This window comes from Camellia sinensis, chromosome 5 (genome assembly GCF_055761805.1).
Source record: "Camellia sinensis isolate YWXY chromosome 5, ASM5576180v1, whole genome shotgun sequence".
Lineage (NCBI taxonomy): Eukaryota > Viridiplantae > Streptophyta > Magnoliopsida > Ericales > Theaceae > Camellia > Camellia sinensis.
The window spans coordinates 218,627,152-218,651,031 of NC_138965.1; the positions used below are offsets into that span (position 1 = coordinate 218,627,152).

The window sequence follows — 23,880 nt, forward strand, 5'->3', positions numbered from 1 at the left end:
AGTTTGTAAATTTGAGAAAAAAACGTAAATTCAAAAAATGAGTTTATATTGGTTTTTAATCAGAAATTTAAAATTTTGACTAACAAAAAATTTTTTCAATTAATTTTTTTTTCAATGAATTTTTTTTTCAACTAATACTAACCAAAAAGGCAATTGGTAATGCTACTTTAAACTTTAGGGAAAGGATTGTAATTTTTAAAATGTGAGGGGTGTCAATGTAATTTACCTAGTGAGGGCAAAATTGGTATTTAAAAAAATTAAATTGATGAAGGGAGAATCTGTAATGAAACTTTAAATTTTAGGGAGGGATATGTAATTTTCAAAATGTGAGAGAGGGAACTGTAATAAACATAAACCTCAGGGGTATAAGTGTAATTGACCCTAATTATTTTTTGTTATATTTTATCTAAATATTTTAATTTTATAGTTTGACCCTCGTATTTTATAGAGGGTTGACCACTTAAAAACATTTTAAAAACTTAGGTGGGCAGTCACAAATTTGTTATTTTTTTTTTGGAAAAAAACTTAAAAGAAAAAAATTAGTATAACTTAAAAATATGAATAATGTTATATGTACTAATTAGTATACTAATTAATGTATCAATTGATGATGTGGCATGATTTAAGAGATTTTTTATATTTATATGTGATTAATGAGTGTGGTCAATAATAATATCATAACTAATATTGATACACTAATTAATATATTAATTGGTACATGTAACGACAACATAAAAATAGTTAATAACTAAAGTGAAAATATTTTTTTGAAATCAACCAACGATGGATGATGATTAGTGATAGTTATCTTCTATCTTCTAAACTATTAATAAAAGGGACAACTTGTGTTCTCAAGTCATCTCCACTTTAATGCCATGTGTGTCTTTCACTTTAATACCAAGTGTTTATTTTGTCATTAAGGAAAATATATATATATATATATATATATCCATTAGACAAATAATAGGCATAAATCTTGAATTATGACAAATAGTATAATAAAAAAGACTCTTGTCATTTGAATCAAACACAATATAAATTGTTGGGTCAATTCCACATTGACCAGGGAGGGACACTGCAACCAACTTATAAGTGTACTGGCCCCCTCTACCTTGCAAGAGGCCTTTTCCCCTGAGAAGGAACAAAACCGTGAGACTCCGGCCAAAGCGGACAATATCTTGCCGGGGTGCAAGAAGCCAGTCACGTGAGTTTGATGGCCCATGCAGGTCGTTCGGCAGACCCCCCGCTTTTCGTGGCCCAGTCTGTTGAGGGATTATGTTCGGTCAATCCCACATCGACCCTCCCGGGATTATGTTGGGTTAATCCCACATCGACCAGGAAGGGAAACTGCAACCAACTTATAAGCATACTGGCCCCCTCCACCTTGCAAGAGGCCTTTTCCTCCGAAGAGGAACAAAAATAGCCCCCTTCACATTGCAAGAGACTTTTTTCCCCCGAGGAGGAACAAAACCGTGTTGCAATGTCCCTCCCTAGTCGATGTGGAATTGACCCAACATAAATGATAAATATTCTATTTTATTTTACTTATTTAAATTACACACACATTTCGTGTAACGGTGATATAAAGTAAACACCCATGTTGGTGTTGGTGTCCTGAAACTTCTTTCTCCATTTGCTAAATGTCTATGTCTCCATTCAAAACAACAATAAAATTATATAAAGGAGGTGTATGAGACTCAAATATTATACTTAAAAATTAGATAAAGGAGGGAGGACATGGAGCTCAAATATTAAACTTTTTGTTTGCTAAAGAAAGCTATTTAGACATGCATCATTTGTGTCAATTGCTAGTTGTAAGGTAACGACCACAACAAAGATGATAATTAGACTCTAATCTTGTTATTAATTAAATTTAAATAAAATATTCTAACTCAATTTATCTCATTCTTTATTGATCATAAAAAGGTTTTCCTTCATGCCAAACACAAATAAATACTAATATAAATGCTAACGTTTTACCCCAAAAATTTCATTGCAATTGCTAACAGAAAGCTATGAAGTAGATTAAACCATGTTATGGACTTCTTGTTTTGTGTTCTGTGTGTGTGTGTGTGTGTGTTTTTTTTTTTTAATAAATTTTTATCAGAGGAAACAAGAGCAGAAAAACAGGGAAAGGAAGCAAAAAAGGCTAACTAACATCTACCAAAAAAACGTCTATCTTTGGATGAGGGTGAGACACTCAGTCAAGGGGTAACTGGTTCTTTAGATGGGCCTAAGCCACCCAGTGGGCTACCAAATTTGCTGAACGAGGTACCAACAAGAAAGAACCAAGCTGAACAGCCTCACAATCCCCAGGCAGAACAGCTTCAGTTGCACTGAGGTGAATAGCCAATTCGTTATCACCTTCAATCTCTGCATTGGACAAGTTTCTGGCCCGAGCAAGCTGACAAGCAAGACGGCAGGCTAAAGCTTTGCCTTGGAGAGGGAAGGAGATGCTCACGTTGTGTCAAGTCAAACCATTAATTGCATCGTTTTGACAGTTTTAAACCATTGTGACCACAAAAATTGTGACCCTCTAGCATGCATTGTTGATATTCAATACCATCAAACCATCCAAAACCCATAGCAATCCATCAAAGGAAATTTCAATTAATAACAATTGAAAGGGAACTGGAATCATCTCAAGCAGATAGAACACACAAAATGTCCAAGACAAGGAAAATTTAGTTGAAACATGAAAATTAACAGTTTGCAATTAGGAAACAAATTACAACACACAAAACTGAACACAACCAAGAACACAACAATCTATTTGCTTTCAATGTCAGTTAACCCAACTATGCACATCAAAACAACTTTATTCCATCCATTACCCATCACTAAACCCAAAAAACCTAAATTCTTTACAGCAAGCAATACCCAAAACAGATTATTGCTTTCCGCAGTTGTTCTGACCTGGGGTTCAGTCCAATCCATCGACTGTTCCAGTGACATGCCTCTTCTTCTTCTTCTTCTTTCTCAGCTTGTCACAAATGAAAGCCCTCTCCAGATGCTCAACCCTCTGCACCAGCGAGCTCAGCATTCGAGTTTGCGTGTCGTTTCTCTCGACAAGCTGCCTCATAAGACTCATCATTTTCTCATTGTCCTCCATCACCCTCTCCAGAAGTTGCTTGTTATAATCTCCTTTATCTCCAGAATCCACGCAACCTTTCAAGTTCTCTTGCGCCTGCTCAGCTCCAAGTTCGTTCATTACATCAGCAAAACTTCTCTGACGATTCAGAGAGTCCACACTCTCTTCTGCACAATCACTCAATGCCAGGGTTGGATTTTCATCCTCAACAATTTGCTTCACAACACAACCATCTTCATCCCCATTCACTTCAGATTCTATTCCAACCTCAGTAATATCCATCTTCTCACAGATTTCATCTTTAGTTCCCGCAATTGCCTCAACTTTAACAGAATCATGTGCCTCTTTGGCATCTGGTGCTTCAGATTGCTCGAATTCCAATGCCTGATCATCATCAATTAAAACACTACCTTCAATTTCTAGGGTTTGATTCTCAGCCGAATCTTTGATTTCTAGGGTTTGGTCGTTAGATTGATCCTCGTCTACAACATTGCTTGGGGCTTGATTGCCAGAAGCAATGTCGTCGATTCCCTCCTGCAACGCAATCGCCTTCTTAATCACAGCCTTCCTGAAATCCCTAACCCCAGAATCGACTCCGCGAACAGAATCCAACTTGAAGAGCAGCGCCATAAGCGTCTCGCTCACTCGCAATCGCTCCTTCGAGTTCCTCCGAATCAAATCAACAATCTCGTTCTGCGAAACCTTCCTTTCGACCTCCTCAACCTCGCGCTTTATGGAGACAATCCTCTTCACGCTCTTCCGCACCACGAAACCTCTGAAAACCTTCTGGATCTTCAATGCCGATGCCGATCTGCTCGTCTCCGATCGCACGAAGTGAACCGGAATCGAAACGACCTTCGGTTTTGATGAAGATCGAGGGCATGAGGGTTGGGTCCACTGGCTTCTGAAGAAGGGACTATCCATTATTATATCTCGAAGCTTCTTAGAACAAATTGAAGATTGCTTTGAGTCTGTGTTTGATTTTTGTGTTTTTGAGATTGTGGCAGAGACGATCACGGCACGGGTTGAGATATATTTATAGGAGAGATGGAGGGAAGGATGGGGAGGGAAGTTCTAGAAGGTTCAGGAGAGTAGCTTTTAAGGGAATGATTCTAGATGGTTGTGGATTCTTCTTCTGTGGCCACCGGGGCGCCCCGCGCGATTAATTTGTTGACCAATCGGACTCCATCGTTTTAATTCTTTGTTCCATATTTCTTTGATAAAGAGTAATGCTATAGACCCCAAAAATTCTATCAAAAGTTTTACCAAATGTCTCACATGGGTGTGGGACCCACACAATGTGGGTCCCATGTGGGTCCCACACTCATGTGAGACATTTGGTAAAACTTTTGATAGAATTTTTGAGGCCTCTAGCATTTTTGTTTGATAAAATATTACGGTAATTAATATTAAATACATTTTTTAAATTTTCAAAAATTTAGCTTGGGTTATTACTAAAATGGATTAAAGAATGGGTCAAAACAAATCCCAGATAAGGTGTTGTAGCATCTCTAATATTAATTTTTTTTATTATATTTATTATCAAATTTAAGTGAAAATTTAGGCTTAATTTGACATGTCTAAAAAAATATAAAAAGTTAAAAAATTATTTAAAAAATCAAAAAGTTATCACTATTCACTAAAAATAAATATTAAAAATTAATTTTACATACAAAATTACAAGACAGATCTGACCGGTTCAGATCTACACCTTTATTTTTTAAGAAAAATTGCACAGTTGGCGTACAATTTTAACACACTGTTGTCCCATTTTGATAATCTAAATCATTCAATGTGTAAAACTCGTTGAGTATTATATGTCTGTAAAAAATCACATTGATTGGATATTACTAATTACATGATCAAATCAATTTTGTATAAAAAATAAGTAGTGTTATAATTAACGGTTGAAAAAAAACTTATCTGATCAGATAGTTATTGATATCCGATCAACGTGATTTTTTACAGACATATAATACTTGATGAGTTCTACGCATTAAATGGTTTAGATTATCAAAACGGAACCCGTGATAGCTCTCATAGGCCGAACAACACCGTCCAATGCAACGCCCGAAAAGTAACCAATCATTTCTTAGCAATCAGCTGCGCAGATAGTACGACTGTACAACTCACACTCCTAATCTTCCCCTACACACTAATTTATACAAATTTTTAATACACATTTTATCATAAAAAAAGAGTCAAAAAATTAACCCAAACAACTATCTTTTTTTCCTCAACTTTTTAGTCTAAAAAGTTAAAAAATACACTTATTTAGGACACCCCAAACAACCTCTCAAAAACTTCATCTCATATGGAGGACTCCAATAGTAGTAGTTTTTTTTTTTTTTTTTTTTTGGAAAAGTTCTAAACCTATCTTAAAAAATATGCATTAGAGATTTGGTTAAAAATTTAATTTATCATTGATTTGATGAAAAACTATCTTTTAAAAAAATTTCTCTCTTCATTTGACAAATTCAATAAAAGAATTGGATCAAACGTTTAGTCACCAATTGTCATGCCGCTACTGTCAGAACTGTTCATCATTTTCTTCTATGGGAAAATAACTCACATTGAACAATTACAATCATACAACAAAAAAAAGAACTGTTTTGGTTGCTTTTATTTTCCACAAATACAACATTATTATATGCCTGGTTATTATTCATACAAAGGGTGTGAAATTTAAAGGACATTCATTCTGGTAGGAATCTGGATACCTGCTCTCTTCAAAAGTTGGCTAGAAGCATGCTTTGCCATTGAAATGACTTCTCCCTGCGAATTAACAATATGCATCCACATGAATCCTGTGAACTTCTTAACTAGAAAGAAAGGGCAAAAGCAACAAATGTTTGTTATTATACGCATCTTCCCATATTTCAGTTAAACCACAGGCAGATTGTGAAAATCCAACTTATAGACAAGAAATTTTGACAATATGGAAATATCAAATACAGCTAGCTAAACCCTGTAGATCCCGAACTCCTATTCCACTAACCAGCTCTTTAAAGATAGAATTTGCGGCCCCACCTATTGAACCAGATTTATAACTACACTTTCTTTCATCACACTAGATCTATGAATCCAAAATGACACACGAACACAATATTTATATTCTAGCTTTGTTATCTCTTCTTGGGCATCCTATATTGTTAGGGAAGCAAAGGTCATCAGTGGTTACAGTTCAATACAGCACTTACTAAAATAAGATAAGAGTCATGCAGAACCACTGGTATATTAATGATTCCTGTAGTACAGAAACTTTCATTTTTAAAATTGGACTTTCATATGAGACCATGGGTACAGGGACTGACACCAAAAATGCAGCTGAAGTTGGAACAAAAAATAATTTGGAGTATGCAGCCCCAAAGGTAAAATTAAGACTCATTATACATCCACCATCAAAAGCCATCCCTCCCTTTCCCTTGCACTGTCAAAAAGTTGCAAATTCTGTTTCCTTTTATCCCTTTTCTGTTTCCTTTTTCTCAATAAGTGGCAAATTCCAAAGATTTTGTCCATAACTTCGACATTTTCTTCCACATTTTGCTAGACAAATTCCACTCTCTATGAGACTTGATTAGACTTGTCATTCAGTCAACTTTGTGAGTAAACTGATTGTAGAGTGTCTTAAAAACAACTATCAATAAATTATTTTTAACTTCATCTAGGAAATTCGTCAAGGTTTTAAGTGGAAAACATGTTTAATTATACAAAAATTGCAAAAGCAGCAAAAATGTTAAGCTTCTTGACATAGGAAGGAAATCCAAAAACGTTGTACTCCTTGACGTGACGTGACATGTAAAGGTCTTGACCATTGCACATGATTCAACACTTAATGAAAAAAAAAAATAGAGTCTAAATACATGTAAAAATCGATATAAAAGATGCAAAAGTATTTAAACATGCAAATGCAACATTTAGGATAAAATTTTTAAATACAAACAGAAACAGGTATTCGAACCTCATCCACACTCAATATTTTTTGATCCTTCATAATCCAGCGGCCGTTGCACATAACTGAGAGTATATTTTCACTTCGCATGCAATATACAAGGCTGGCTATGCTGCATATCAGTTCATATAATAAAAAAAAAAGAAAATATACAAGGCTGGCTATGCTGCATATCAGTTTATATAATAAAAAAAAAAGAAGGGGGGAATTATTCCATATGAAAATTTTAATGTAGGAGATTGCTAAACCATGGCCTTTCAAGTTTTATTCACAACCCCCTCACTTGAATCAAGGAGCCACTCAAGTGAGAGGGAGAACTGTGGATTTGTCAATCTCCTTTGACATTCTATGGAGATCCAACCAAGTTGCATTTGGACTCGCCCAGGCCCGAATACAAGTTACACAGCAGCAGCAAAATCTTACAATGAAAAAAATTGTGTTTAAGTACTGCATAACGTCTCAAGGATAGATTCATACCTGTCATGCACAGGAACCATAGGCCAAGAGAAAGGGTTGACTATGATCATGTCAGCCTACCAAATGGTGAAGGCAAACAAAATCAGCCTCAACTTCATGGAATTGCATCAAGAAGGGCTAAGAATTGTGAAGATGAGAACTGATAAAGGGTAATAAAGATTGTTCATATTCTTATGTATACCTAGAGTAATAATCTTGAGGAGGTAGTAATAATCTTGAGGAGGTAGAATTTGATTGACTAATGTTTTTATTATCTCAAAAAAATAAAAAATAAAATAAAAATGACATATATGGAAGCTCAATTTTCTGCCTCAACTTTCTTCCCTAGTTCTTTAGTGTTCATATTTGCTATTCAGCCTTTGTTTCTTTTTCCACACAAGGTAGTACCACATTGAAAAGCGGGTTGAAGTCTTAAACACTAAATTGTTGCAATTCGAAGATGAGAGACCAAAGTGAAATTTGGATAAAAGTTCAAGGTAAAAAGTGTAATTTACCCCAATTTAAACATACACTTAAGTGCAACTGTTGGGAATCTTCTTATTTCAATACTGGAGGACTTTCTATTGTATTAATTTTGAATTTTATTTACATTTTCTGTCAATGTTTCTTATCATAGACTTCAGAGATAAGTGCCTTATTCAGTTAACTAAGGCTGACCCTATGTAACGTTCAACAGAAAGTCAAGCTATGAAATATATTTCCAAGATAGTTACAGACTTGAAATGCCTACTCATTTTCTGTATTAAGCAGGAATAGGAAAACATAAGGAGGGGGAAAAAGCAAAAGAAGCAAGATGAAGCTGAAAAGGAAAAAAATCAACTTGGCACAATGTATCCCAATAAGATGGGGCAAGGTTTTAGGGTGGTACTAACCCTTTTCCCAATCTCAAGTGACCCTATTTCATTGTCCCACAATACTGATTTGGCACCATTTACAGTCACCATTTTGAGAATCGTTTCAGCAGGAAGAGCTGTAGGATCAGTTGTTCCCTTCACATAAACTTCTCGTCCTTTGTTGATCAGAGAAGCTAGGTACATCTCATCAACTGTACAGAGACACATCCATAGATAAATTCACAACCACTGAAATTGCTATGAGCACACTGGAAGCAACAGAAAGGTTTGATTGTGTATTGCTGGGGATGAGAAGGTACTCTGGAAATTTGTTGATCAAGGGAATGCAGTTAAACCAAGATTTTGCCGGAATTAAACATACCAATGCTCATTCTATTATTGGATGGTGCCCCATCAGTTCCCAAGGAGACACAAATGTTAGCATCAAGCATTTCCTTTATGGGTGCAAATCCAAGCATTCTCATTGCAGCAGCAGGACAGTGGGATACTTTTACCCCAGCTTTTGAAAGAAAATTTATCTGGAACAAATAGTTTAACACAAAAGACACTATCAAGCAACTATAACCGTTGTCACGTTTCACGCAACAAGTGATTCATCCTTAAACATAAAAAAATTACAGCATGAGACTAAACATATCCATATCACTACCCACGTAACATGAACTGAATAATGTGAAGTCAAACTTTCTAATGGAGCTTTAAAAATGTGGGCCATCCAACCCCCATCCAATTTTTTTTAATAATAAAAATAAATAAATAAGAACGAACTGAAGGGGGTAGTAGGGTATTCTTGCATACACAATCAGCTCCAGCATTGGACAGGGGGCTGACTTGTCCAAAATATAGTGATTACAAAAATTTCTGATATCATCAAAGATGCAGCGCAGTAGAAAGAACCACCACTCACTCCAAGAACAAGAATATGTAAAGCAAGCAAGATGAGAAAATTTAGAAGCTCTCACACTTCTCCTCACTGACACAGAAGACAAATCTGAAAGCTCCCACTCTACAATCTCAGATTAGTTGATTGGTAGTCAGAAGTCAACTACAGTGACACACATATGACCGCTCATACAAGTGTAAAAGCAAATCTACATTCCACTTCACTTTTTTTTTGAAAATTTTGACTTATTCTGAATTTGTTTTCTACATCTGGTTGCACAAGTAGGCAAGATTAAGCAGGTTGGACATGGTATTAATAACATGCAACATGGAATGAACAAGGATAAAAAAAAATTACAAAAAAAATTTTGGGGGGGGGAGGATATATGCCGGGTGTCTCATGGAATGAGCGGGGAGGATTACCTCAGTTTCATTGACCCAAACACTGTGAGCTGCCAGCAAATTGCTTTGTAGGAATTTGATTTTCTCCAGGTATGTAACTGTCCCATGTTCAACTTCTCGAGTACTCATCACAAATTGATTCTCATAAGCTATCTCTGCAACATGCTAAATATTGAAACAGTAAATAAAGAGAATTAGTTGGATCTATCTATTTATAAGAATATGTATCTATTCTCTGGCATCAAATTTGAACCCTGCATTTGACTTGCTGTCAAATCTATATATAGGGCAGGCAAAAAATAAAGAGAAAAGAAGCAAACAAACGAATGTGCCTGATTCCCAAGATATTGGTTGAATACTAACCTCTATAAGAAAATTAACATTAAACAAGTCACGTCATGTGACTCAAGTTTGACATTCTATGTAATATTATGCTACTACTAGAAGCTGCAATGCAGTCATTTTTTATTTTTTATTTTCAATGCTGTTAATTACATTGCAATAGGATGAAATTGAACTAACAAAATGAAAAAAGATAGAATTAGAAAAATTCCAGGCTATCCAGAGACCATAGGGTATAATAGAAGCTTTACATAGATGCCAACAGCAAAAATAGAATAAAAAACTAGAAATCAATCCTAAAATGTAATATTTTCCCACTCCATATATTTAAGCCGTTTCTGAACTGAACTTTCAAGAGAAAGAAACATGCACAATCCCAACCCCTCTCAGCAGCACTAGAAGTGAGCAATTACCAAGGGGAAAAAGAACTGCTTTAATTTCCAAAATAAAAACCTTTGCTGAGAAGGGGAACAAATAAAGACACAGATGTTTCCAAATAAGAACATTCTCTTTCTATTTTAGGTTTTTCATTAGGCGTGATTTTGTGGAAGAAGTAGGAGATTAAGAATACACTTCCTGCAGTGGGCATCAATATTGCAAGGAGGATAGTTTCAGTTCCAAGAAAAATATCTTACAATCTAGCCATCCACATATAAATTTTCACTTAAATCCAAGTTGATGTTTGTGGCTAGTAACATCCAATTTTCACTTTCTGTTCTGCCAGACATGCATAAACATAGAACTTAAGAGTATATTTATATTTCAAGAAAGCTTTGATATGTATAGTACCAGGCTATGGAATTCAAAATCTAAAAAAGCATTGATCTAATATGCATATGAAGAGAGAGAAAGAGAGAGTTTTCTTACCATGTGGATTCCAGTTTTCAGTTCTTTTGCAGTGTCCCTCGTTTCAGTTAGTAAACGATCAGTAGAATTCATAATTTGCCTTATTCCAAGCCATATTCTAATGCGGCCATCTGCTGCATTATGGTGCTTCTCATACAGTTTCTTTTGAGACTGTACACTTAAAGTAAATACATTATTTTATACATTGTTCAAATAATAAAATATTTCAAGGATAGAAATCAAAATACAACAATTTTAAGAAGATCTAAATTTGTAGTAGAAGAAAAAATACAGTATGTCAGGGTTAGTAGATTAGGTTCATTGAAATTATAAATGCCAGGGGAAGCTTTAAAGGGGGAAAGAAAGATACAAGGAACTATTTCAATAATTTTTTCCCAAACCCTCAGCTACTCCTATCGAGCAAAAAGAATTTGCACACGAGAACCCTGGTTTGAAGGAATGAAGACCCAAAAAAAATCATTCCAAACTTTGTGCAAGTTTCTATATTTATAGCTTATCTTTGCATCACAATCCAAAAGTATTAGTTGGCCGCCAGTGAAATAAACCCATTGACATTTCAATCAAAAGTTTAGTCCAGAGAACAGAAGTAATAAGCTTACAAAATGAATAATTTCCAACCACCAATAGTGGAACAGGTTTTTGGCAGAAAAAGAAATTAATGAATAGGGAAAAGAAGGAAAAGTTAAAAACAGCATGTTATCTGTGTATCAGGCATTATGCACCACTTCCACCATCTCATGATGAATAAACACCAAATGGGGCAAAAGATCGCCAAGAATGGGAAAGTTGAAAAGCAAAAGCAACAACTAATAGATGATGTCAGAATTCAACATCGAAAGGAATAGGTATAGCAGTATAAAAAGAACTCACTTACAAAAAATTTAGTAGATATTTTAATTATTTGTGAAGCATTTCAACTCTCAACAATAGAAGCCAAACAATTTCAGAGTTGTCCATCATGAGCTTAGCATTTTGTGCAAGTTAGTTGTATGATCAAAGAAAAGCAAGCATCTAAGTTACCAATACTCACTTGAAAGACTAATTCAAGCACTTTGTGTCCTATCCTAGTAATCAACATGAACATATATATATATATATATATATTATATAGATATACAGATATGGTCAACCTGAATACAATCATCTGCGGTTCGAACACCCCAAGATGCTGGTAAACCATTACCAGAGTCCATAGTTGACTCAGTTAAACATGCGCGCAAGCCCAGCAACTCTACTGCCCTCACCATTCCAGACACATGCTGTCCTCCAGCTTCTGCAAAGCATGTTACCTGATTCAACAGATCATATAATACAGCTTGTTACATCAATATTCCATTTCGCAATTACATAAGCATACTTTCTAATTTCCTATTTTATTCAAATTCTGATAAAAAGGCGACTGTTTGACAATGTTGTTCATAAAAAGCATGGTTAGCAACCACACTTCCATTTTGACTATTAACAGAATTTTATTTAAAATGTAACTTTAAAATAAGGAAATTTAAAGAGTGATTACTCTAAATACGTTTGTCGACATTTGCACATAGTTTGAGAAAAAAGTGCAAAAAATCCTAATTTTTTAAAATTAAATTTGAGCCATTATATTCATTCAAACACGCACAAACATCACAAGAATGGTCGAGTACAAATCATTAGAGTGATTCCCGGAAACAAAATGGAAGGAAAAAGCTGATACTAACACCAGAGTGAATGAGTTCGATTCCGCAAAGTAAAGTTGAGATGTATGAATCTTCTTCAGTCATGTTAGACTCGTAAGGCCAAATGCGATCGTGTAACCAAGTCATCAAATCAACATCGTCAGCTATGCCTCTGGCGAGTTGTTGTGAGGTATGAACATGTGTGTTGATCAAACCTACATCACAACAACAACATATACATAACCACGTACATCAAATCAGTGACAGTGTGTGTGAGTGTAGAGAGAGAGAGAGAGAGAGAGACCAGGGAGTAGGAATTGGCCGTGCAGATCCACGATTTGGTTAGCAAGAGGAGAGAATTCGCTGAGGATGTGAGAGGATTGGCCAATGGCTTTGATTCGATCGTTGTCGATGACGATTGCCCCGTTGCGGAAGACTCGGGATTGGGGATCCATAGTGAAGATTATGGTATTGTGGAGTATGAGTAGTGAACTGTTGTTGCTATTCGATGCCTCCATTTTCTTGCTCTGTTCGAGTTTCAACTGTGTATATCACTCTGCAGAACAGATGCAATTGTGGATTTTCAAGTTACGCCAGTGCTGCGATGGCATTGGAGGCTAAACTGTGGCGTTTCAGTATTGTAGCGGCACGTTTAACTTCCGAAGCTGCACTTGTTCTGAAAGCGATCAACGATAACACTGTTTCGACGATTGACTTCTTCAGCTAAATCGTGATAAGGATCATCTGCATCTTACTGGAGTAAAATGTCGTTTCGGGTTGACAAATTATTACACAGTAACAAAAATAAAATGATTAAGGAAAATAAAAAATTGTCCGTGTTGATTTGGAATGTTCTATAAAAAAAGTGTACTTTTTGGTTTATTGGTTTATATGGATTGGATTTGATGTGATGTGTTTGAGAGGTAATGCCATTTAAATAAGATGATGTGACTTAAATAGGATAGTAACTTTTTGACTTTTTGTATTATTTAATTTATACCAAACCACCCCTAAGTGTCCCCTTTTTTTTTTTAACCCCTTTAATCCCTCTCTCTTTTATTGGTTGGATTTTTTTTTTTCATTTTTTTATTTCTCATATCTTCCAATCACCATCTGTCACATGTGTGTGGAGGTGGTGGGAGCAGTGATTGGAGGGAGTCTCTATCACTCCTCTAAGGAAAATGGTCTGTACCTCGAAACTCCTTTCCCCTACGAATCCCCCGACTGCCCAAAACGACATCGTTTAGTGTTTTTTTTTTTTTTTTTTTCTTTATGTTTGAAACGCAGAGAGAAGAAGAGGAAGATGAAGAGGGAAAGAAAGAGAAAGAGAGAGAGAGAGGGGGTCGCCGTCGATCGCCGATCGCCTCCGCCTCCGATCGTCGCAGCCCAGCCCGATTTTGTTTTTTTTTTTCTAGATCTGAAATGAAGGGGAAAAAATAAAAATAAAATTGTTGGCTAGTGTTGATGATGGTGATGGTGATGTTGAAGAAGATGTTGATGATGAAGATGAATGGTTGAATTTTTTTTTTTTCCTGGATCTGGTGGTTGAATTTTTTTTTTTTTGGATCTGATGACATTGTTGATGATGAAGATGAATGGTTGATGTTGGTCTCGGTTGTTGATGATGAACTCTCTCTCTCTCTCTCTCTTCTTCTTTTTCTTTTTCTTCTTCTTCTTTCTTTGTTTTTTGATTTTCTTCTTCTGGAAAAAAATAAAATCAAATCAAAACGACGTCGTTTTGATTTCGGGGAGATTTAGGGAAGGGCAGATTCGAGCTACATAGCATAACTGAATGATTAATTAGAGTGACCAGATTTTAAATATAAGGTAAATTACATTGACACCCAAGATGTTTATATTTATTATAGTTTTTCCCTTCACCTTTTGAAAATTATCTCTCTCACCCTAAGATTTAAAGTTTCATTACAGATTGCTCTCTTGGTTAGTTGACTGTTAAGTCAACTAACAGATTTTACTGATGTCAACTGATGTCAGTAATTTAATTTTTTTAAATACCAATTTTGCCATCATTGGGTAAATTACATTGACACCCTTCACATTTTAGAAATTATAATCCCCTCCCCAAGGTTTAAAGTAGTATTATCAATTGCCCACTCGATTAGTATTAGTTGAAAAAAAAAATCATTGAAAAAACATTAATTGAAAAAAAAAAAATTTGTTAGTCAAAATTTTAAATTTCAGTTTAAAAACCAACGTAAACTCATTTTTTGAATTTATATTTTTTTCTCAAATTTACAAACTGAGACAACCATTTATAAACAAAAAAAATTATCAAACACGTTTTTATGACAGTTTTTAAAATTTTTGTAAATATAAATTGAAAATTAAAAACGAAATGGTTACCAAACAGGTCTCAGATAGTAAAAATGTCGTAAAATTAACTAATAATTAAATAAGTTACCAACGTAAGAAATGACTTATCAAAAAACTCTTAAGTTATGTATGCTTTGATTTTTAGAATATTTTTTTAAAAAATTAAAAATTAATTTGGTTAAGAAATAAAAAATAAAAAATAATTATCATTTTTATATAATTTTTATCTTTCGAGTGGTTAGAAATATTTTTTTACAAATTAAATATATTTCTTCATATTTATTTTTATTAAATTAGTTTTTTTTTTTTAATGTCAAGGGAGATCCGTATTAAATTGAAACCTCAGGAGGTGTCAATGTAATTTATCCTTTAAAGTATATATAATGGTTAAGGGTAAATATGTCATTTTAACTTAAAAGTTAATACCGTCAAATAATTACATTGACAATAAGGATCAGTGCAATTTCTCAAATGTGAGGGAGAACTGTAACAACTCGAAAATTTAAATTATCTCTTAAATTTTTTACTAGTATTATAGTTGTATATGATAATATATTATTAAAAATAAAAATAAATAACGAAATAATAATAATAAATAAAATAATGTAAATAAATAAAATAACATATCCAATTTCATAGCTATATGTGCTAAAATGTAATCTACTTTGGCATAGGATTATCAAATATGTGATTAATGTATTAGTTGGGGCCAAAGTAATACAACTACGAAATTATGAGAATAGTTGGGCCAAATGATAATATAATGAAAGGTGTACAAATGAGTTGGACCATGGACAATAGGCCACCTATTACGTCTACGGAATAGATGATGCGAATCATCAACTAGAGTGTTTGATTATAGGGGTGAGTCATCACTATAGCTCGGGTATAAAATAACAATGATTCATCCCACTAAAAATATCACCACTAATAGCACTAATGCATTAAAAAAAGTAAAAAAAAAAAAAAAAATACAACTCCAAAACCAAAACATCACATCAATAATGGCGAGACCCACTGCTACCTAATTAGTGAGAGCACTAATTAGTGCTCCCAAGCATTTTTCGGTATAAAAAGGAAGCCACGACGTGAAAGTAAAAAAAACACACAGGAGAGGCTGTAAGGAAGAGGCGTCGAAAAGCTAGCATAAGGCTCCGTTTGACAAGAGTTAAACGGAGTTTTTTTGTCTATTTTAGTCACAAAAAATAAAATAGACTATTTTAGCCACAAAAAATAAAATATCACATCCAACCCATAATCATTACATTCTTCTCTCACAAAAAAAACTAAAAAAGTCAAAAAGTCAAAAAGCCGACCCACTTCCCAAACGGAGGCTAAATAGGATTACACTGTTAAATAGGTACTTATTTGGAGAGTATTGGTATAATAAATTAAGTCCGAACGATCTGTAATAGAAAGAAGAATTTTCGACGGTGGCTCATCCATCCGGGGGCACTTCGACGATCAAGTCAGTACTCAATATCTCTCAAAGATAACTAATAGTGCTTAACTTACTAAACAGAATATTAAAAGCATACCTTAAACCTAGGGGGTGCCTCCCTTTTATAGCCAACACAATCCCAGTCCCAATAAGAGTCTAGCTCTAATGGACTTAGGATTACTGCTAATCTTGGACTCCCAGTAAGATTAGGATAAACTCTCTAAGAGTCTCATATTTACCAAAATTGAAGTCTTCTCTCATTCTAGGACTCTTGTCCCTTATCCGCTTATCTCAGATTCCGATATTCTCGCAGATAACCTCGGCCTAGCCAAGATCATCTCAGTGTCATGGCCAAGACACGTGACACCTCGGCTGACACTTCGGTGTCACCTCGGTCACGTGTTGTCATTCAAAAATTATGTCCCCACAAGTAGATATTAATCTTATGGTGAGTTATACAAGTTATGTTTTATAGTACCGTGGTTATGATTATTTATTTACATAATCTGTGTTTTGCTACTTAAATGATTATTTGTTTAGACTAAGTGATCTTAAATATTTTCGTTACATAACTATCCATGGTTATTTTGTGTCCCTTATGCTCTTGACATAATATTTCTCACTCTGCCATGTGCTTATAGCTGTTTACCAATTTTCAGGAAACAATGCAATTCAGAAATAGTTTTTGGAACGAGGCAGCGGAATAGACACACACAGCACTTTTATGATATGTTTATATGTAAATATCGGCCTTTTTGGTCAATAAATTTTGTAATAAAAATAGAAGTTCCGATAATTATTTTGGTACTCTCACTTAAATATTATTTCCGCTCGCGTTATTAATTTGTTCAAGAATTGACCAGAGGTAACTTCAGTTACTGGCCATCACGATACTTAAGCCTTGGGTACGGGGAGCGGGTCATGACAGAAACTGTAATAAATATAAATCTCATGAGGTGTCAGTATAATTTACCCTTAAATATATATTATATTCTATAAATTTGATATTATTGCAATAATCTTCATTTTTGTAAGAACAAAATAATTAAAATGAATGCAAAATGATGATTTGTAAGCATATGTATAAATAATATAAAACATATATTTTAATATAAAAAAAATGATAATATAATTTTTTATTATAAATTCGATTAATGAATTACTAAAAAAAATATAAGTAAATGTCATGTGCATTAAAATTTTAAGTGTATTAATATGATTATGTGGATGTTTGGCATCTTTTAAAAAAGTTAAAAAATCAAAAATACACTAAAAAATTAAAAAAGTTGACACTATTCCCATGTTTAGGCGGGAAAAAAATGTTGAGAAAACTGAGAGCAAAATTATGAATTTACCTTTCTGAATTTAACAGCCAAAAGTGCATGTCAGTGTACTTATCTTTACACATCTTACCAAATACACTGACGTGGCTAATTGTAAGCCACGAATTCCCAAAGTCAACAAAATTGAACAATGCATTGAATGCACACAGTATGTGTTAGGAAGGGTACAATAGTAATTTTGATATTTGATACAAACCTGACAACGTATGATAACTCCTTAGTGTACTTTTCTCAAACGTGTCAATGTGACATATATGATGTGACACTCTAAAAAAAATAAAAACTCTTAGTGTACTTTTCTCAAACGTGCCAATGTGACATGTATGATGTGACACTCTAAAAAAAATAAAAACTCTTAGTGTACTTTTCTCAAACGTGACAATGTGACATGTATGATGTGACACTCTAAAAAAAATTAAAAACTCCTTAGTGTACTTTTTCCAAATGTAACATGTGACACTCCAATGTGGTGGGTATAATGTAACATTCTAAAAAAATTAAAAACTCTTTCGTGTAGTTTTTTCAAATGCGACACTTTAATGTGACAAGTAAATGAGTCATTACACATACAAAAGGACTAAATGGATCACAAGAAAAAATATGGTACTATATGAATTAGAAGTCCAAAATATGAGACTTATTGGTCAATTTCCAAATTTAAAAAAATAAAATAAAATAGATGCTCACAACTCCATCTTAAATAGATTGAAAAAAGAAAAAGAAAAAAAGGGGAATAAAAATCACACAAAAATTTAAAATATAAAAATTTAGATATATGGATCTAAAAAAAATATGACAATATCTACATTTGAATTATGATTTAGTAATATAATTATCTATTTTTCTAATGTATATATATCAAAATTTTAAATCACTTAATGAGACAAATTAATCAATTTTAAGTCTTATTTAAAGAATAATCTGATTAGTGATCCCAACTCCTAAATTTCGCGGGCACTAGTAGAGGAGCTAACGGATTGGGTTATGTGAGGTTTAAGTTGTTGGAAGTAACATTTTCCCACTCTATAAATTATTATTTTTTTAATTTTATTTTTTCCCGGTGTGATTCTTTTTCTGTGCTGTTGGTTTGGTTTTGGTTTCGGTTTTAGTGAGGTTTATGTGTTTGTTTATAGGTTTGCATTGTAAAGAATAATTATTAGCGATTATGGTTGCAATCAAAATATCTATGTCCATTTCATGCCAAGGATTTTGATTGGATTAATCAATTTTCAAGTCTTATTTAAAGAATAATCTGATTAGTCATCCAAACTCCTAAATTTCACAGGCACTAGCAGAGGAGCTAACGGATTGGGTTAAGTGAGGTTTAAGTTGTTAGAGGTAACATTCTCCCACTCTATAAATTTATTTATTTTTTAATTTTATTTTTTCCCTGTATGATTCTCTTTCTGTAACGCCCTCAATTGAAAACATAAATCATTCATTCACAAGTTTTATGAACATAGAGAGAAGAATACATTTTCATTCATCAGAGTCTTCTTTACAAAAATATTACATGTTATCAACAAAATAAATGTCCTACGGGCTTACAGCTTTCCAAGTTGTCACTTGGCTACAACAAAAGAAGAGTTCTAACTCTAGACATGAAAAGCCCTCGCTTGCATTTACATTTAACACAAAATATAAATAGCAAAACAGAGTCTTCAACTCCTAAACATCCCAAGCTAAGACCTTGGAGGCGACATATCACCTGTACCTGAAAAATAGTGTCCCAAGTAGGGTAACCCAATGCCCAGTAGAGATATGCTAAACAGTATATGAGAATTAACTAAAACATTAGCATCCGATAAATGTTTAATACTTATAAAACCATTATACACCTTTTCCCATAATCAACCACATTGGCACCCGTATTTCAATTCACTCCCAGTCATTTACCCAAGTCAATCCATTGACATAGTTCATTATTATAAAAACAATTTAAAATGAGACTACAACTCATTTATCAATACTTCAATTATAAACATCAATTATACACTTCCATAACTTGCCATTTTACGGAACTACATCCAAGGAAACCGGCACCCTGTAGACATCCCATTTTTGACCGACCTTAAGACTCAGACGTCACCAGTTGAGCGCTCGGTGATATTGCATATAGTGCTCGTTCAAAGGCTTCAGAGTCTCGGCTGTGAGCCTTACCTCCGGACTTCCAGACTCTTTTGTACTTTGCCTCAGTTTGCGAACCAGGCTCTGTTTTCTCTGTTTTCTCTTCCCGAAGGAAGGGAGAGGTCTCGTAGATCATCTCTCAGTGGCCGTAGGCTACGTTTCGTGGTCGTAGGGCATTTTGCCCGTTTGGAGTCCGGTTTCCGATTTTTCGGAGCCGTTGGCCGTGTGCCTCTGTTCGGGACCACTTAACCACCTCCGTTTGCTCTGATTTTTGGCATGCATATTATTTACTCCCTTTTGAGGGACACTGTGGCTCGAGAAACCAACTTCGTGGTCGAACACCACTTCCGGTGCCTAACAGTCAGTTTTCGGGGCCTCGGGCTGCGCGTTTCGGCCCCCGAACCTTTATTTTGCATCGGCTTGGGTTCATTTTTGGCAGGGACCTCTGTTTCATTGTTAAGAAGGTTATAGAAGGGTGGGAGGCCAGTAATTTTTCTGACAACCAGTTTTATTCCTCCATCGCCCTCCGTCGCCTGTTTTTTCTCACTTGAAAGCCAATGTTGACCACCCTAAGGCCACTTTTTCTTGCCCCAAACCACATATTTGTGTTGTACACACCTGGGAGGCCACCAATATGACATGGCCGGCTAGTAATTGTGTTTGCCCCTTTTGAACCCCTCCAAAAAGTGGCCTTTTCTCTCTCCTGGTTTACTTTCTCCAGTTTTTGACCACATGGTTGTGTTGTGCACACATGGGAGGCCCTCTTTTTGGCATGGCCGGCCATTAATCTTCATTGAGCCTTTTGACCCTTGGCCAACCGGCCATGGGAAGGGCCGGTTGGCCACCTGCAACTTCAATACCAGGCCGGCCTTGATCCCCAGCAGAGGTACATTACAAATATGTATTCTGTTTCCCCCCAGATTGTGTATCCGGGGGGCTGCACTTTTGGGAGAAAACTTGAATTCATTTTCCCCCATTTTTCCCCCTCTTTTGCTTATATAACAGCACGTCCAGCTCCCATTTGAGGGTTAGAAATTTTGGCTTTAAGGCTCTTGCATTATATCTCTTTCTCTCTCTATTCCAAGCTCCAAACCTCCTAAACCCTACACCATTTCTACACCACCACCTAGCACTATACCAGCACCATCCATTCCAGCCACTTGGAGCTGTTTTCCAGAGCTAAGGAGCCACCAACCTTGGTCCAAGAGTTGTCAAAGCTTGGTCTACAAGGGTGATTCTTCGTTCTCCATCTTTTGTGCTTTATTTTGCTCAATATATTAGCTCCTCTTTCTTGCATATTTGGGCTCTGACCCTAACTGAAAATAGTATTATTTTGAGCTCCTTTCCATGTTTGTTTAAGGGCCTCTCCCCGTTTGAGGCTTCCTTTTTACACTTGCTTCTTTACCTCTCTTGTATGCCTCTTTCTTGCATAGTATTTTAGGCTCATTTTTAAACTGTTTTGAGCTTGGTTATAAACTGAAAAGTGGCTTATTTTGAGCCTTTATTGAACATTGTTGAAGGGCTCTTCACTGTTTGAGGCTTACTTTTGTTACTTGCCTCTTTATCCCTCTTTTGGCCTTATTTTTGCATGTTTTGTTAGCCCCTTGTTCTTGTGTTTTTGGACTCTGGTCCAAACTGTAAATGGCCTTATTTTGACCCTCTCTTCATTTTTGATTAAGGGACTTTTGTTGTTTGAAGCTCCTTTTTTGCTCTTTGTGTTTAAAACTCTTTTTAGGCCTTATTTTGCATAGTATTTTAAGCTTGCATGTGCACTGTTTTGGGTTTGGTCACTAACTGTAAAACACTATTTTTTGGGCCCCTCTTCAACTTTGTTGAAGGGCCCTCCTCTGTTTGAGGCCAGCAACCATCACTTGCTTCTTTGTCTCCCTTTTGGCCCATTTCTTGCACAATAGTTTATCCATACTTGTGTTTGTTTTCGTGGCTTGTTGTAAACTGTAAAGTGCTTCATTTTGAGCCCTTATTCAACTTTGTTGAAGGGCTCTCGGCCATTTAGGTCCAGAAGCTGCTACTTGCTTCATTACCTCTCTTACATGGCCATTTTTGCATGCTAGCTTAGTCCTATTTGTGTCCTTTGTTTGGCCTTGCTTAAAACTGTAAATATGCTTGTTTTGGGACTATCTTGATTCTATATTCACACTTCATGTTCAAATAATGCATGCTTTGCATAGCCATAGGTCATTCCATGTACCTAATTTCATGTTTCGGGTCTCATTCCATGCATCGGGTGCCATGTTTCCATATTTTGGGATCACTTTGCATCACATTTCAGTGCTAAAACTTGCATGTTTATATGCCATATTTCGTGCCTTGCCATGCTTTGTTAGAGTGGCATTTGTGCCTTAGGTTCGGTCCTTGGTTTGCGTGCACGTGTGCACGCATCTCGAGTGTCTCATTTTCATCTAATGGCTACTGATATGAGTGTGGCTGAGGTCCATTCATGTTGGTGTAAGCCCATATTGCATTGCGTATGCCATTTCATTTCATAGCATTGTGTATGCTAGGCCGTATGTTAGCACATTGCGTATGTCTCGTTATATCGTGCATTGTATATGCCATCTCATAGCATTGTGCATGCTAGGTTGTATATTAGTTGCATTCATGCATGTCATGAGTGTTTTAAAGTTTAAGTTCTGTTTTCTTGTTTGGTTAATCAAGTCTTGTGTATTTTTGTAAATAGGGCTAAGTCCTTTTTTGTCTAATCTGTATATATAGGATGACTTAAAGATAATGTATATATACGTATATAAAAATTTTTAAATTTTTTTGTTTCATATAAGTCTGCACAGCTCAATGGACGTTGTATATTGTTATTTTCTTCCGCTAGCCCCTAATATTACGTTAATCTGTCTCAGAGGCCTTCGATACCCAGGATTACTGGCCGGTTACGATGCTAAACCTATAGGGGCGGGTTGGGGTCGTGACACCTCTCAAGGATCTCAAAAGGGTCAATAAACCGAGGAGACAACTTCCTACTCTTACCAAACCTCATCAAACCCCGCCTAGGTGATATTTTCAGAAAAACATGATCACCCTCCTCAAATGCCAAAGGCCTCCTCCTACGGTCGGCATAACTTTTTTGGCGACTCTGGACTGTAACAAGCCTCTTACGGATAAGCTCAACTTTCTCCGTCGTTTCCCTCACCAACTCCGGGCCCAACAAAGGTGCATCACCCACCTCGGCCCAACAAACTGGATACCTACACGGTTGGCCATACAAGGCCTAAAATGGTGCCACACCGATACTCGACTGAAAACTATTGTTGTAGGCAAACTCCCCCAAGGGCTGTTATGGACTGGGCGCTTGTCATCATCCCGAGAAGCCGGCTCCACGAGTGGTACTGCGTACTCCCGTGCATTATGCCCAAGGACCAACCCAGGAGATGCGATATGGATCTACCTTGCCTGCCTTGCCACTCACAAACTAATGCGCTTGTAAGGTGCTTGGTGTAGAACTCGCATCCCTAATGAGTCGGTACGTGACATGCTACAACCGTCAGTCCCTGACGCCCTCGTCAGGGGGACATTACCCTGCCTGCCCCCATGCTTGTCCGTTCCCCTACCCACGGGAAACCCGCCCCGCGCGGACACCACCCTTGGTGCGGACCCCACAATGAAAGTGCTTAGTGTAAGAGACAAGCGCCCAGTCCGTGACAAGTGCGGACTGGTTTTCGCGCTCGATCGAATGTGTTTTGTTTTTGTGTCTTGGAGCTCGAGCGGGCCTTCTTGTGTCGAGCGGGTCCAGTTTTTGTGCTAGACGCTCGAGCGTCATGTTCTACGCTCGAGCGGGGATGTCGTATATCAGTTGACAGGTAGGCTATTTGGAATCACTTTTCAACTTCCACTCTCTCTCTTACTTTTCCGAAAAGCCATTGTTGAGAACTTCTCTCACTACTTTCTCCCTTCTCTCTTAGGATTGATCTAGTTGGAGTGTTCTCCTACCCTTTGGACTTTACAAAAAGTGTGTTGATCGTCAAGGGCTACGTTTTGATCCGAAAAGTCTAGAGTTTGGAGCACTTTGAGTTTGGTCCTCTTCTCCGTTTGAGCTCTAACTTCGAGGTAGGGATATCCTACTCCATCTTATAAGCTTTA

General features: G+C 36.0%; 2 protein-coding genes across 5 annotated transcripts; both read right to left on the reverse strand.

Annotated features, from left to right (window-relative positions):
- Positions 1-2,923: 2,923 nt before the first annotated feature.
- Positions 2,924-4,015, reverse strand: LOC114278846 (uncharacterized). Its single transcript, XM_028220985.2, has one exon. The coding sequence runs from the start codon at positions 4,013-4,015 to the stop codon at positions 2,924-2,926; it is 1,092 nt and encodes a 363-aa protein (XP_028076786.2).
- A 1,622-nt stretch (positions 4,016-5,637) lies between these two features.
- Positions 5,638-13,341, reverse strand: LOC114278872 (uncharacterized). 4 transcript variants are annotated; one of them, XR_003635091.2, is made up of 10 exons: positions 12,830-13,341; positions 12,568-12,740; positions 11,998-12,156; positions 10,868-11,017; positions 9,680-9,823; positions 8,736-8,892; positions 8,393-8,565; positions 7,521-7,576; positions 7,053-7,150; positions 5,638-5,866 (listed from the first exon to the last, which is right to left on the reverse strand). XR_003635091.2 is itself a non-coding variant. In XM_028221032.2 (10 exons), exons 1-10 carry the CDS (start codon positions 13,041-13,043, stop codon positions 5,777-5,779), a joined length of 1,419 nt encoding a protein of 472 aa, XP_028076833.2. In that variant the 5' UTR covers positions 13,044-13,341; the 3' UTR covers positions 5,638-5,776. The 4 variants fall into 4 exon arrangements, 2 of the variants coding, with proteins under 2 accessions (XP_028076833.2, XP_028076834.2); XM_028221032.2 differs by having other exon boundaries at positions 7,053-7,155; XR_003635092.2 differs by lacking the exon at positions 7,521-7,576 and having other exon boundaries at positions 7,053-7,155; positions 12,830-13,322.
- Positions 13,342-23,880: the final 10,539 nt, after the last annotated feature.

Excerpts from the sequence above, each read along its gene's own strand:
- LOC114278846 (XM_028220985.2), bottom strand. The coding sequence starts at position 4,015 with ATGGATAGTCCCTTCTTCAGAAGCCAGTGGACCCAACCCTCATGCCCT.
- LOC114278872 (XM_028221032.2), bottom strand. The coding sequence starts at position 13,043 with ATGGAGGCATCGAATAGCAACAACAGTTCACTACTCATACTCCACAAT. Across the intron at positions 12,741-12,829 it reads CGGCCAATTCCTACTCCCTG|GTTTGATCAACACACATGTT; the intron begins GTCTCTCTCTCT and ends GTTGTGATGTAG. Across the intron at positions 7,156-7,520 it reads ATGGTTCCTGTGCATGACAG|CATAGCCAGCCTTGTATATT; the intron begins GTATGAATCTAT and ends ACTGATATGCAG.